We start from the raw sequence: 13,096 nt of genomic DNA on the forward strand, positions 1-13,096 counted from the left end.
ATGCCCTCAAAGGGGGAGGAAGAAAAAATCGCATCAAGCTCAGCTTATCTGAGGACTCCATAGTTTTCCCAAGGACGACTTCGTGGTATCTTTATCTCCTTAAATTTTGCTTTGAGGGGCTGTAATGAACCTGTAATCGTATAATAGAGCCCTTTTTAAGTTGTGAAAGAGATTGTACAAGAAACAGTATATTGGAATTTTCTGCCATTTTGGTCTAAACTGCAAATCTGGCCAGAAAAAGGCCGAAATGTAATCCAAAAAGGCCGAAAAATAACCAACCGATTTAGAACCATTGAAAAGCTACTTTTAAAGCCGCCCAGTTCCAGATGGCGGTATGGTGCATAATTATGGAACTCGTTTTTGATATATCGGATCCCTCCCCCTGGTAAATAGTTCAAGGAGTACACGTTTCGGGGATGATTCTATTCTTGCAATGACACCCTCCTCACATTTGAAGGAGTCCTGGGTCAAACAGTTCTTGGCAACAACTTATAAATAAAGGGTGACATTTGTTATCAGAAACTGAATGTCTAAAAAATTAAACTCTAATAACAGCAAGAAACTTCTAAAAAAAGTCTAAAAAACGAAAATTATAATTAAATTCTAAAAAACTAAATTTTAATACATCAAGAATCTACTGTTTATGCTGATTTCAAAAACACAAAATGCGATTAATTTTGAACTTCCTCATTACAAGTTATTAGCATAAAAAACTTTCTTCGTTGCAACAACAGCTGTAATCTAGTAAAAAAACAGTAACTGCTGTTCGGCTAGTCTTAAGAGTTATTTTTATTGACTTGACTTGACTTACTTTGACTTAAGTCCCGTCCTTCCTCGAAGGTCGTTTTGGGGCCTCTTCTTTAACCAGTTCATTGATATGCCTCCTGTAGGTGCTTCTGTTGTCGGCCGGGCGGAGTTGTGGCAGGTTATAGGGTGAAACTTTTTCTTTCCATCTCTTTGGGGGGCGACCTATGGGGCAAGAACCGTGTACTCTTTCATCGAAGGCTATCTTTGGAAGACAATTGCTAGCCATGCTTTGAGCATGTCCTTATCATTTGAGTTGTTGTAGTTTTATTTTATCCAGTATTGTGAGTTTGACTTTCAAATTATGGAGGAAATTTGGAGTTGGAGGCTCTGTCATGGGATTTGGTTGCAAAGGCAGCTTGGCGACACTGATCGTCAGTTTTAAGCGTTCAGGATTCACAGGCATAGATGGCAATCGGGATAATGAGGGAGTAGAAAAGTCTCGTTTTGAGAATTTCTGATAAATTCTTATTCCTCCAGATGGGCATTAGGGCTTTAAAACTGGAGTTTGCAAGTGTCACGCGTCTCTTGATGTCTTTGAATTGGTTGTTGTCAGAAGTAAGTAGGCTTCCTAGGTAGGTGAAGTCTTCCACCCACTCAATATCTCCACCAAGATGAAGGCTGAGATTTACCTGTGAATCGGGATTACGTGAGCAGAGCATGGCTTTCGTTTTTAAGGTGTTGATGGCCATCCCGAAGAGGTTGATAGACGAGTGAACGCTGTTAGCCTGGGATTGGAGGTCTTGAAGGGACTCGGTTATTAAGTCTATGTCATCGGAATATGCTAGTTTATCTATCATTATTGCTCCGATAAGGGTGCCGAACGAGTTGTCTGTGAGTGAAAGGGCTGCTTGTAGGAAGAGATTGAACAGCTCCGATTATAGTAGGCAACCTTTTAGCACTCCAGTAGAGGATTCGAAGCTTTCGGTAAGTCCTTCTCCAGTCATGTAGCAGCCTCTTAACTTCTTATACATGTCTTTGATAAGAAAGATCAGGTTAGATGGGATGCCAAAGTGAAGGAGGATGTGCCATAGACCTTCTCTCCATATGAGATCGAAAGCTTGTTTAAAGTCTATGAAAAGGTGGTAGATGCTGCGGCCATGTTCGCTTTACTTTTCCATGATATGTTGAAGTCTTCCACCCGCTCAATGATATCTCCACCAAGCTGAAGGCTGAGATTTACCTGTGAATCGGGCTTACGTGAGTAGCACATGGCTTTCGTTTTTAAGGTGTTGATGGCCATCCCAAAGAGGTTGGTCAATGAGTGAACGCTGTTAGCCTGGGATTGGAGGTCTTGAAGGGACTCGGTTATTAAGTCTATGTCATCGGAATCTGCTAGTTTATCTATCATTATTCATCCAATAAGGGTGCCAGACAGGTTGCCTGTGAGTGAAAGGGCTGCATGTAGGAAGAGATTGAACAGCTCCAATGATAGTAGGCAACCTTTTAGCACTCCTGTAGAGGTTTCGAAGCTTTCGGTAATTCCTTCTCCAGTAATGTCACGGCTTCTGAACCTCTTATACATGTCTTTGATCAAAGAGATCAGGTTGGATGGGATGCCAAATTGAAGAAGGATGTGCCATAGACCTTCTCTCCATATGAGATTGAAAAGTTGTTTAAAGTCTATGAAAAGGTGGTAGATGCTGCGGCCAAGTTCGCTTTACTTTTCCATGATCTGTCGGGCAGTGAATATTTCATCAGTTGTTGATATATTAGGTGGGACGCCGGTTTGGTATTCTGGAATAACCATTGAGGAAATGGCTCGTATACGCCCGAGAATGACTCTTGGTGGGATTTTTGCGACGCTGCTGGTAATACTTATTAGGCGGTAGTTGTCGCAGACAGCTTTAGAGCCTTTCTTATGTAGGAGGACTATTGTCGCTTCTCACCAGGGTGAGAGGAAGTGACCTTTTTCCCGAGCAGCTGTGGCAATTTTGTGGTAAAGGTCAAGGAGTGTTTCACAGTATAATTTCAGGAATTCAGGCTAGATTCCATAAGACCGGCAGCTTTGTTTGTTTTCAAATCTCTAATAGCTGCTTCTATTTCAGAGCGAAGAGGGGGAGGACTTGGGTCTGTAGAGGTTACGGGGAAGCTGTCGAGAATTGTTGGTTCTGGGTGGATGATCGAATTCAGTTAATTTTAAAGTAGTTTTTCCATCGACAGCGGATTCTGTCTGTGGATCGTATTTCATTTCCATGTTCAGCGAGAAGGGAACACGCTTTGATGTCTTTCTTATTAGCCAATTGCCGCACTCTTATATACATGCAGTGGGAGTCTTCTTTCTTGAGGGCCGATTTACATTGATTGCATTTTTCTTTAATTAATTAAAAAACACTTTTTCCACAAAATAAGTGTTTCAAAGAAAAGTAAAAAACTCCATTAAACCAAAAATGAGCAAAAACAAAATAAAATAATCTACCAAGCGTGATACTACCACAAATCAACATCAATAAATAAATGAAAACCAAAACGAATACAAATTACAATAAATAACCGAGTCAAACTCAACACGATCCGAAATTAACACGGGTAGGGCTCGAAACCCCTGTGCTTTCCCAAGAACAGAACATAATTTGCACAGTGCTAAAAAAAATATAAATGTTTTTACTTTTATAACTTTAATAAATCAAATAATAACAAAATTTTGATTAATAAATATCAGTACAAGTATATTAAACTAACAATGCAAATTCATTTGTATTTTTTTCAATAAATTGCAAATTATGTTCTGACCTTGGGAAGGCGTAGGGGTTTTGGCGTAGGGGTTATTTAGTGTAATTTCTGTTCGTTTTATATCGACATATTCTTTTCAGGGAAAAAGAAAATACTAGTTTAAATCTTTTCGTTTTTTTAAGACTTTATAGTTTGGCCTGCTATTTATATGCTGGAGAAAATTTTTCAGCAATTTTTAACAACATATACCCTTTTAAAAACCTGGATACAAATAGTAGTGTTTAATTTAGTTTCATACCTCCTCTAGTTGACCTGAAATAGAAAACTTGATACCATTCGCAAAAAAATCTGTTTACTTTCTTTGATAGGTTGGATACACTTACGCTATTTTGAGTTGGTTAAATTTTAAGAGCAGAAGTAGCCCGGAAAGTTTGAACATAATACCCTCAATCGTTCTTGGGATACTGCTGAGATGCCTTATTGGGAAATAACATTAATACAGTACCCTTTTGATTTAATCTTAAGACAACATTTAGTTTTTAAACATAATGGAAAAATGGGAGGGTGTGCGTTGGAGGGGGATTAGTTGCCCTCCCTATCACTTTCAACTACTTAAAAGGGCACTAGCCTTTTCTATTTTCAATCGAATGAGCCATTTTCGAAGTTTCTACGACAACTCCTTCGATACGATGTGCTCTGGTCTAAAAAAAAAAAAAAAGAATATATTGTACCCACATCGCTCTTTACTACAAAAATGTTAAGCCTTCCAATCATTTTCGACTATTAAAAAGGGCACTAACCCTTTCAATTCCCAATCGAATGAGCCCTTTTGAAGTTTCTACGACAACGCTTTCTATAAACACCTTATATGTCCCAAGGGCATAAATTACAACCCTTGTCCTGAGGGCTGTGAGGGGGTTGTCATCCTGAAAGACCTAATTTCCTGAACTTTCAACTACGTTGAACAAAATGGCTATCTCAAAATTTTGATTGGATGTGTTTGGGGAAATGGTGGGCATTAGAGGGGGGTTAGCTGCGCTCCAATGACTTTCAACTATTAAAAAGGGACTAGACCTTTCAATTTCCAATCGAATGAGCCCTTTTGAAGTTTCTACGACAACGCTTTCTATAAAAACTTTATATGCTCCTAAGGCATAATTTACTACCCTTGGCCTGAGAGCTCGGGGGGGGGGGGACATCATCAAAGACATAATTTCCAGATCTTTCAACTACGTTGAACAAACTGACTATCTCGAAATTTTGATTGGATGTGTTTGAGGAAATGGTGGGCGTGAGAGGGGGTTTAGTAGCCCTCCAACAACTATCAGCTATTTCAAAGGATCCAAACCCTTTCAATTTCCAATCGAATGAGCCTTTTTTGAAGTTTCTACGACAATACTATCTATAAAAACTCTACATACCCCTAGAGCAATACCTACAACCCTTTCGATTCGAAGTCCCCCAAAATTTTTTGTTGGAACGGTGGGTATGAGAGGAGGATGAGTTACCCTCCGATTACTTTCAACTATTAGAATTTCCAATCAAATGAGCCCTTTTTGAAGTTTCTACGACAACGCTTTCTATAAAAACCTTATATGCCCCCAGGGCATAACTTACAACCATTGCCCTGAGCGCTGTGAAGGGTTGTCATCCTCAAAGACCTAATTTCCAGAACTTTCAACTGCATTGAACAAAGTGGATATCTAAAAATATTGATTGGATGTGTTTGGGGAAAAGGTGGGCGTGAGAGGGGGTATAGTTGCCCTCCAATCACTTTCGACTATTAAAAGGGGCACTAGCCCTTTGAATTTCAAATCGAACGAGCCCTTTTTGAAGTTTTTACGACAAACATTTCTATAAAAACCTTATATGCCCCCAGGGCATAACTTACAACCCTTGGCCTGAGGGCTGTGACAGGAATGTCCTCCTCAAAAACATAATTTCTATCTGGAAATCAACTACGCTGGACAAAATAGCTATTTCAAAATTTTGATTGGATGTATTTGGGGAAATGGTGGGCGTGGAAGGGGTGTTAGTTGCCTTCCAATCACTTTCGACTACTAAAAAGGGCACTGGCCATTCGAATTTCCAATCGAATGAGCCCTTTCGAAGTTCCTACGACAGCTCCTTCGATACAAAGTGCCCTGATGTGAAAAAATATCGATACGAAGTCCCCCAAAAATGTTTGGGGGAGCGGTGGACGTGAGAGGGGGGTTAGTTGCCCTCCAATTACTTTCAAATGTTTCCAATTACTTTCAAAGACTCCGGAGGGAGTCTTCAGGAGTCTTCCAGCTCAAAGATATAATTTCCGGGAATTTCAACTGCGTTGAACAAAATGGCTATCTCAAAAATTTTGACTGGATATTTTTGGGGAAATGGTGGGCATGAAAGGGGTGTTAGTTGCCCTCCAATCACTTTCGACTATTAAAAAGGGCAATTTAAATTTCCAATTGAATGGGTCCTTTTTGAAGTTTCTACGACAACGCTTTCTATAAAAACATTCTATGCCCCCAGGGCATAACTTACAACCCTTGCCCTGAGAGCTGTGGAGGTGGTTGTCATCCTCAAAGACCTATTTTCCAGAACTTTCAACTACGTGAACAAAATGGCTTCTCAAAATTTTGATTGGATGTGTTTGGGGAAAAAGTGGGCGTAAGAGGGGGGGCTAGTTGCCCTCCAATCACTTTCGACCATTAAAAAGGGCACTAGACCTTTGAATTTCCAATCGCATGAGCCCTTTTTGAAGTTTCTACGACAACGCTTTCTATAAAAACCTTCTATGCCCCCAGGGCATAACTTACAACCCTTGTCCTGAGAGCTGTGGAGGTGGTTGTCATCCTCAAAGACCTATTTTCCAGAACTTTCAACTACGTGAACAAAATGGCTATCTCAAAATTTTGATTGGATGTGTTTGGCGAAAAAGTGGGCGTAAGAGGGGGGCTATTTGCCCTCCATTCACTTTCGACTATTAAAAATGGGCACTAGCCCTTTGAATTTCTAATCGCATAAGCCTTTTTTGAAATTTCTACGACAACGCCTTCTATTAAAAATCTTATATGCCCCCAGGGCATAACGTACAACCCTTGCCCTTAGGGCTGTGGGTGAGTGTCCTCCTCAAAAACATAATATCTATCTGGAAACCAACTACGCTTAACAAAATGGCTATCTCAAATTTGTTATTGGATGTTTCGGGAAATGGGGGGGGGGCGTGGAAGGGGTTTTAATAGCCCTCCAATCACTTTCGACTATTGAATTGGGCACTAGTTATTCCAATTTCCAATCGAATGAGCCCTTTTCGATGTTTCTACGACAACTCCTTCGATACGAAGTGCCGTGGTCTAAAGAAAAAAAAATCATACATTGTGCCAACATAGTTCTTTACGTAGGCAGCGCGATTGTGTTAGTGCAATTGCGCTGCCTATGATAAAAGTGCGATAAGCGCGTCCGATGGTTTTCTTTACAACCCGTTTGAGATGCTTGTATTGGTCCCTGGTTTCACTATCTTACTTGTTTGTGAGTTGGCACTTTTCGTCACTGAGAGAGATGATTTCGTCTGTTATCCAAGGTTTCCGGTTGTTTTTTTGGGTACCCAGTGTAGAATGAGTAACATCACATATGATATTTGTGCTGCTAGTCACCAGGTTGTCGATAGGAATAGGAAGATAGGTATAGAGTTCGACGTGAGTTCCGAGATCTTTTCAGATAGGGTGGTGATGTATGTCATACATTTGTTCTCATCTTTTAGGAGATCTACTCGGAATATGGGGGTTTTCTAAGACAACTTTGATGCTGTTTTAAGTCTCCTTATTAACTTAGACATGACGAGCGAGTGGCCGCTGTCAATGTCGCCACCAGCTAGCGTAGCTGTGTCTAGGACGGACGTTTTCCATCGCCTATACACGAGGATGTAGTCTACTAATTTTTTAGTTTTTCCATCCGGTGAGGTCCAGGATATCTTACGACGTGGCCTGTGCTTGAACAGTGTGTTTGTAATGACTAAATTGCTGTCTCTGCAGGATTAGATAATGAGTTCTCTTCGTCTGTTCATTTGTCCATGGTCAAATTTGTCCATTACATCTTCGTGTCCTGTGTAGTTGTTTCCAGCGATGGCGTTGAAGTCACCAATGACAATGATTATGTTTTTTTAGGGACAGAATAAACTAGGGTTTGGAGCTGAAGATAAAAGTTTTCAGACTCTTCGTCGTGAACCTTTCTGGTGGATCATGATGAGCCTTTCCCAGAAGGGGGTTACAGCGATTAAGGGTTTTCTGGCCTTATTAGACAATAGGAAACCTACACCTTGTCCATGTTTGCCATCATTGTGTCCCGATAGTAGAAGGGTGACATCTCTGTGTTTCTCGTCACCAGTGACTGGAAGATGGGTTTCGGCCATACCAATAACATCCCAGCTGTACCGTTTTATCTCTTTTAGGAGTAGGTCAATTTTTTCTTGTTTGGTGAGGGTTCTAGTGTTGAGGGTACCCATTGACATATTTATTTTTGGAGAAACAATGGCCTCCAGGTTTGGAGTTGTCACGTATTCGCACGATTTATGGTCATCGAGTCGTTCGCGGCCTCGGACGCGGTAGTTCTTAATGCACGGCCGTCGGTTACCACGGACGTGGTAGCACTGGCTCTCATATTTGATCTCTTGTTCATATTTATCAATAAAAGTAAAGAAGGGGTTTCTTAGCTGGCTTTGGGACAGCGGTAAGCCACTCCTCTCTGTCCCTAGAAGGGGCCGACTGTATCTACTACCGATAGTGCACCCTTTTGGCGTCCTGCAACACCAGAAATCTAATCCATTGCTGGGGGAAGGTTTGTGACTGACGGGACGTATCCATACACCGATGGGCCCTGTCCAGTGCACATTAGAGGAGCCCTCCTCTTCCTCCGTCTGAATTTGTACCCTCAGACGAGGGTGCCTCTGCTATGTTTTAGGACCCCCAGAGACTGGGTCTCCCCTCGGTTCGCCTCTCACTCCACAGGAGGTACCCTGCATATCTGCAGGGCGTTCCCCTATCCTCCACCTGGGATCGCGCTGAGTGGGCTGGGGGAGGTCCCTACTGAGAAGTAACTCAGTAGTTACTCAGAGGCAACCACATTGGCATATGATCCCATGACTACTTTTATCATCTAACTGTGACATGCTATTAACTTCTTCTCATAGATAACTGAATAACCGACAACCCCCCCCCTCCCCCCCCCAAAAAAAAAAAACAATAAAAAAAACAAACCCACATAAGCATATGATCACGTGACTACTTTTTTCATCCAACTGTGACATGCTATTAATCTCTTCTCATAGATAACTGAATAACCGACAAACCGAAAAAAAAACAAATTTGCACGCATATCATCACGTGACTACTCTTGTCATTTAACTGTGACATGTTGTTAATCTCTTATTGTATATAAGATACTTTTATTTTTTGTTTCTTATTTTCTTTACCTTATTTGTTATTTGACCAATCATTGTTGATTTTTGTAGTTACCATTTTTACCGTGAATGGCTATGATTAAGACACAAGATTTATAATAGAACGATTTGGCGCTGTTAATTTTCCGGATTCGAATTGGTTCAAGTTTCCTGTCGTGACATGAGTGTTCTTTTTTTTCTTTTGATGTTATCATTCAGAGTAACAATGGTCGCTGTAATGGATAGGAATTGCTTCCACTCAAGGCTACATGCAGCGGAGGGGGGGGGGGTAAAACCTAACAAAAATGCTTATAAACAAATTCTTGATGTGTTTCTTAAACTTTTTTTGTCCCCCCTCCGTCCCCCAACAAAAATCCTGGAAACGTCCTTGCTTCTATTGTATAGATGTTCCATGTTGCGCCTCAAAATTCTAGACGACTTTTTTAAGTTTTTCATACTTTTAAAACTTTTAATACAGGGAAAATGAAATATTATTGCTTGGGTTAGTTAAACAGAAAGTTGTATAATTATATATATCCTTAAAATTCAGGAAAAAAATGGGAGCTCCATTTCCAATAAATTACATCTCCATGTGCATTTATACAGTTGTCATTAGTACCTGGCGCCAAGTTAAAAAAAGAAGAAAAGTGAGTGAAATTTCGCCAAAAATGAAGTTAAGACATATGGCAATAAACGATTTAAGAAGATGTTTGCTACCTTTTCAAGGTTTGGTTGTCTTTGGGAATCAGTAGACTCTTTGAATTTTTGCGGATGAATAGTTCTGGCAAATTGAACTATTTCGCTTGTGTATTTTTACAGTTCAACTAATGAGATAGACGTAGCACTGCGCTAAAAAAAAAATCTTAATTAAAAAATAAATCTTTTTTTATATATTTATTTCCCATATACATTTATTTCCCCTCTTAGTCGTTGAATATAAATGATACGTAAATAAATGTTAAAAAACATTTCAAAAAAACCTAAGAACAGTTTACGGAAGAAAAAACCCAGAACAAGCCTATAAGAATAACTCAATAAAATGCATCATATAACGATTGCAAATATAAAAACAGCTTAATGCGTTTCTTGTATCTGAAAAACGGAAAAGGTTACCCCAGATTTAGGGATATAGAATGACTCAAAAGTTTTCGGAAGTGATTTGGAAGTCGGAGATTTCCAGTCTTAGCATTATTATTATTATTATTTTTTTCTATTTTTCTCTTCAGAGTACCAATAACTGTTACAGTGTGTAATGTACGATAGCCTGGAAACACTAACATTAACAATAATTACAATGTTTAAGGGGTAAGGATAATTCCAAGGGGTAAGGATAATTCCAATAGGTAAAGGAAAGAAAAAGAGAAAAAAAATCGTCTTATTAATTCTTGGGATATGCGAAAACTAAATCAAAAGTTAAAATAGTTCAAGATAAAAGTTATTAATATAATGAATTGTTTTTTTTCCTTGGTGCAACAATGTAAATTTGGAAGGTCTTAATATCTGGCTTTTCCTATTTTTAGAGAGTAAAAGACTCCTCAACTCTAACAGAAGCACAAGAGTATCTACCATGTTCTCCATGTCACGTCCCTTATGCCAGGACAACTATCCCGTGCCCGGTAAAATTGGCAAGATGTAACTTATGCAGGTAAATTGAACTGAGCTGTCATTTTACTTCCAAATTCTCCAGTTTATCCCAAATTTGTAAAATTTTATGTTGAAAATCCACTCACCACTGAAAACTGAATTTGATGTTTCTGTTTCATTCTTGTTGTTATTTATTAGCATTTTCTGATCGACCATGAATCTAATAAGTAACCAAAAGGGTCATTGCTTCATTTGTTTATTATTGAAGTTATTTTTTCTTATTTAATTGGCTGAAGGTTCAAGGTTATTGAAGTTGGTTCATAAGAAACAACTAAAAATCACAAAAAAATCATGTCAAGCACTTAAATCATAAATAGACATTGGCTAACTTATTTACCTCACTGAATTAAAAAGAAATCTGTGTGCATAAGACCCTTTTTACACAATCCTTAGAACTGATTTTTTTTTAAGGTCAAATTATAATTCCTATATTGGTTCAAGAGCTGAATTGCTTAAATCATGGGTCGGCAACCATTTGTTGTAAAAAGGCCAAAATTTTACGTAGGGATATTACGCGGGCCGCACTTAGGTCACATGTCATTGCGCTGTAGTCTAGTATTGTAGGTATATCGTAATGATCAGAGTATATCTACAATATGGATACACAAATGCTTGAGGTTTAAAAATAAACCGCTTAGTGTATATTTTTACGACATTTTTTCTTGTTAATACAATAGATGAAATTTTTGCTATTGCAATTGAATTGCAAGTTTTTTTTTTACTTTAGCTTGTATTTTTGTAGTAGAGACGTGAAATATTGCGTCTAAATGTATGTCCGATAACCGAGAACACTTTGTTTTTTCGATAATTTAGAATTGAAAAAGTTTGCTCACAATTATAAAGTGATTCCAAGTGATATCCTACCAAACATAGTGATTAATTGCTCAGCAAACCTCTTTAATTCCTTGTAGTTTTCAGAAGGCAAACATCCATAGGAATCCACCAAGTTGGTTTTTTCCTTAAAAGATATTTTAAGTGTGGTATCACATTGCAAATCTATCACCTTGATTTGCAAATCAGTAGGAACATTACTGGTATCCACTGCGAAGGGGGTTTCGAAAATATGCATCTTCCGTGAGATCTTTGTGAAATCAGGAACCCAATTTTCAAACTCAGTTTGGAGTTGCATTAATGCACTTTTCATTTTAGTATTTTGCCAAAAAAAAGGTACCAACTTCTTCTACTTCTTCTACTGCTTTCTTGCAATTTGGAACATGATCGATGTGAACATATCCTTCAAGTGATGAACATAGTTCAAGAATTGATCTTGATTGATCCATCCCGATGGTGAGACTCCACCTGCTGAGTTTGCTGTAGCACCAGTTAGCATGTGAGGCGGAAAATTTTTCCTTGGAAATATAAACTAAGGTGGTAAATATTGACTGCTTGCAGAAACAGCCCCAACCATGGCCACAAGGACAGCTCTCTTTGATGATGTTGCCTTGCACAATATTATCTGACCGCTCTCCCTAAACACTTTAGGAGGAACATAAACTAAGGTGACAGAATTTTCGTCACAGTTGTATATGTTACTTGCATTACAAGGAAGCTTCTCTAGAACTGACTTCGGGTTTGAGAAGAACTGTTCAATGTTGACTCTGTTAAAGCTCGTTGCATGACCTAAGCTTGTGGGTTCAGGCTTGCGTAGTAACAGTTGTAGATTTGAAGCTCGAAAACCTACCAGTCTACCTACCAGTCGAAACCCTGTCTTTTCGGCATTGCTCCAGTTTTGAGAGATTGTCTTGTTGTTTGCTATAACACAGTAGTTGATGTGGTCAAAGTCATATGCACTGGCAATTGTAGTTACAATTAGTTGGGGTCGCAGTCACATTCACAAGTATTTGCAGTTGCAAGTAGTCACAAATGCAAACAGTTAAAAGCAGTCACAGTTTGAAAAAGTCACAATAGCATTAGTACTAATTGTATAAGTAGTAGTTGTAGCAGACGTCAAAGGTTCAATTTATTACTTTCGGCTGTTTTTCAGATATTGTTCATATGCCCTTTTGGCAACCTGCATGCATAGAGTACATATTGATTTTGTTCAATATACTTGGCAATATCTCTTGATAGTTTCGCCTTAATGTCCTTAGCCATCCCATATATATTGCAGATAGACCATTTCAACATCCATATTTAGTTATAAATCCCCCTCAAGGGGTCCCTAAGTTTCAACTTAATACCTTTATCCGTTCCCAAGATGCCGTAATATGCCCTTATGACAAACTTGGACGGACATAGAGGCTTTTGATTTAGTTCAACATCCCCAATAATGTGCTCTGAAAGTTCCAACATACCCCTCTTTTTTCTTGGGATATTGCACATACACCCTTTTGATAATCTTGATATGTATTGTATCTTTTGATTTAATTTTACTCCCCCTCTAGTCTCCCTGAAAGTCGAAACTTAATACCAATTATGTTCCTGAGATATCGTATTTATGCTACTTTGACAACCTGGATTTACTTAACCCTTTCGAAAAAAAACTCGATTTTATAGATGGGTTTCATCTGGTACATGCTGGGAAATGTCCCAGTGTTTACCATATTCTCCCATCCC

The 13,096-nt window shown here is 39.0% G+C and overlaps 1 protein-coding gene across 1 annotated transcript in view; it reads left to right on the forward strand.

Moving 5' to 3' along the window:
• Positions 1 to 13,096, forward strand: part of LOC148941036 (C2 domain-containing protein 5) — a 290,635-nt gene that overhangs the window by 64,092 nt on the left and 213,447 nt on the right. Inside the window, exons 8-9 of the mRNA XM_089105147.1 lie at positions 1,554 to 1,731; positions 10,417 to 10,541. Of these exons, the coding sequence (XP_088961273.1) occupies positions 1,554 to 1,731; positions 10,417 to 10,541 (303 nt within the window). The remainder of the gene's footprint in view (positions 1 to 1,553; positions 1,732 to 10,416; positions 10,542 to 13,096) is intronic.

Source organism: Artemia sp. Qi Xiang Cuo, chromosome 19 (assembly GCF_049724085.1).
Source record: "Artemia sp. Qi Xiang Cuo chromosome 19, ASM4972408v1, whole genome shotgun sequence".
Classification (NCBI taxonomy): domain Eukaryota; kingdom Metazoa; phylum Arthropoda; class Branchiopoda; order Anostraca; family Artemiidae; genus Artemia; species Artemia sp. Qi Xiang Cuo.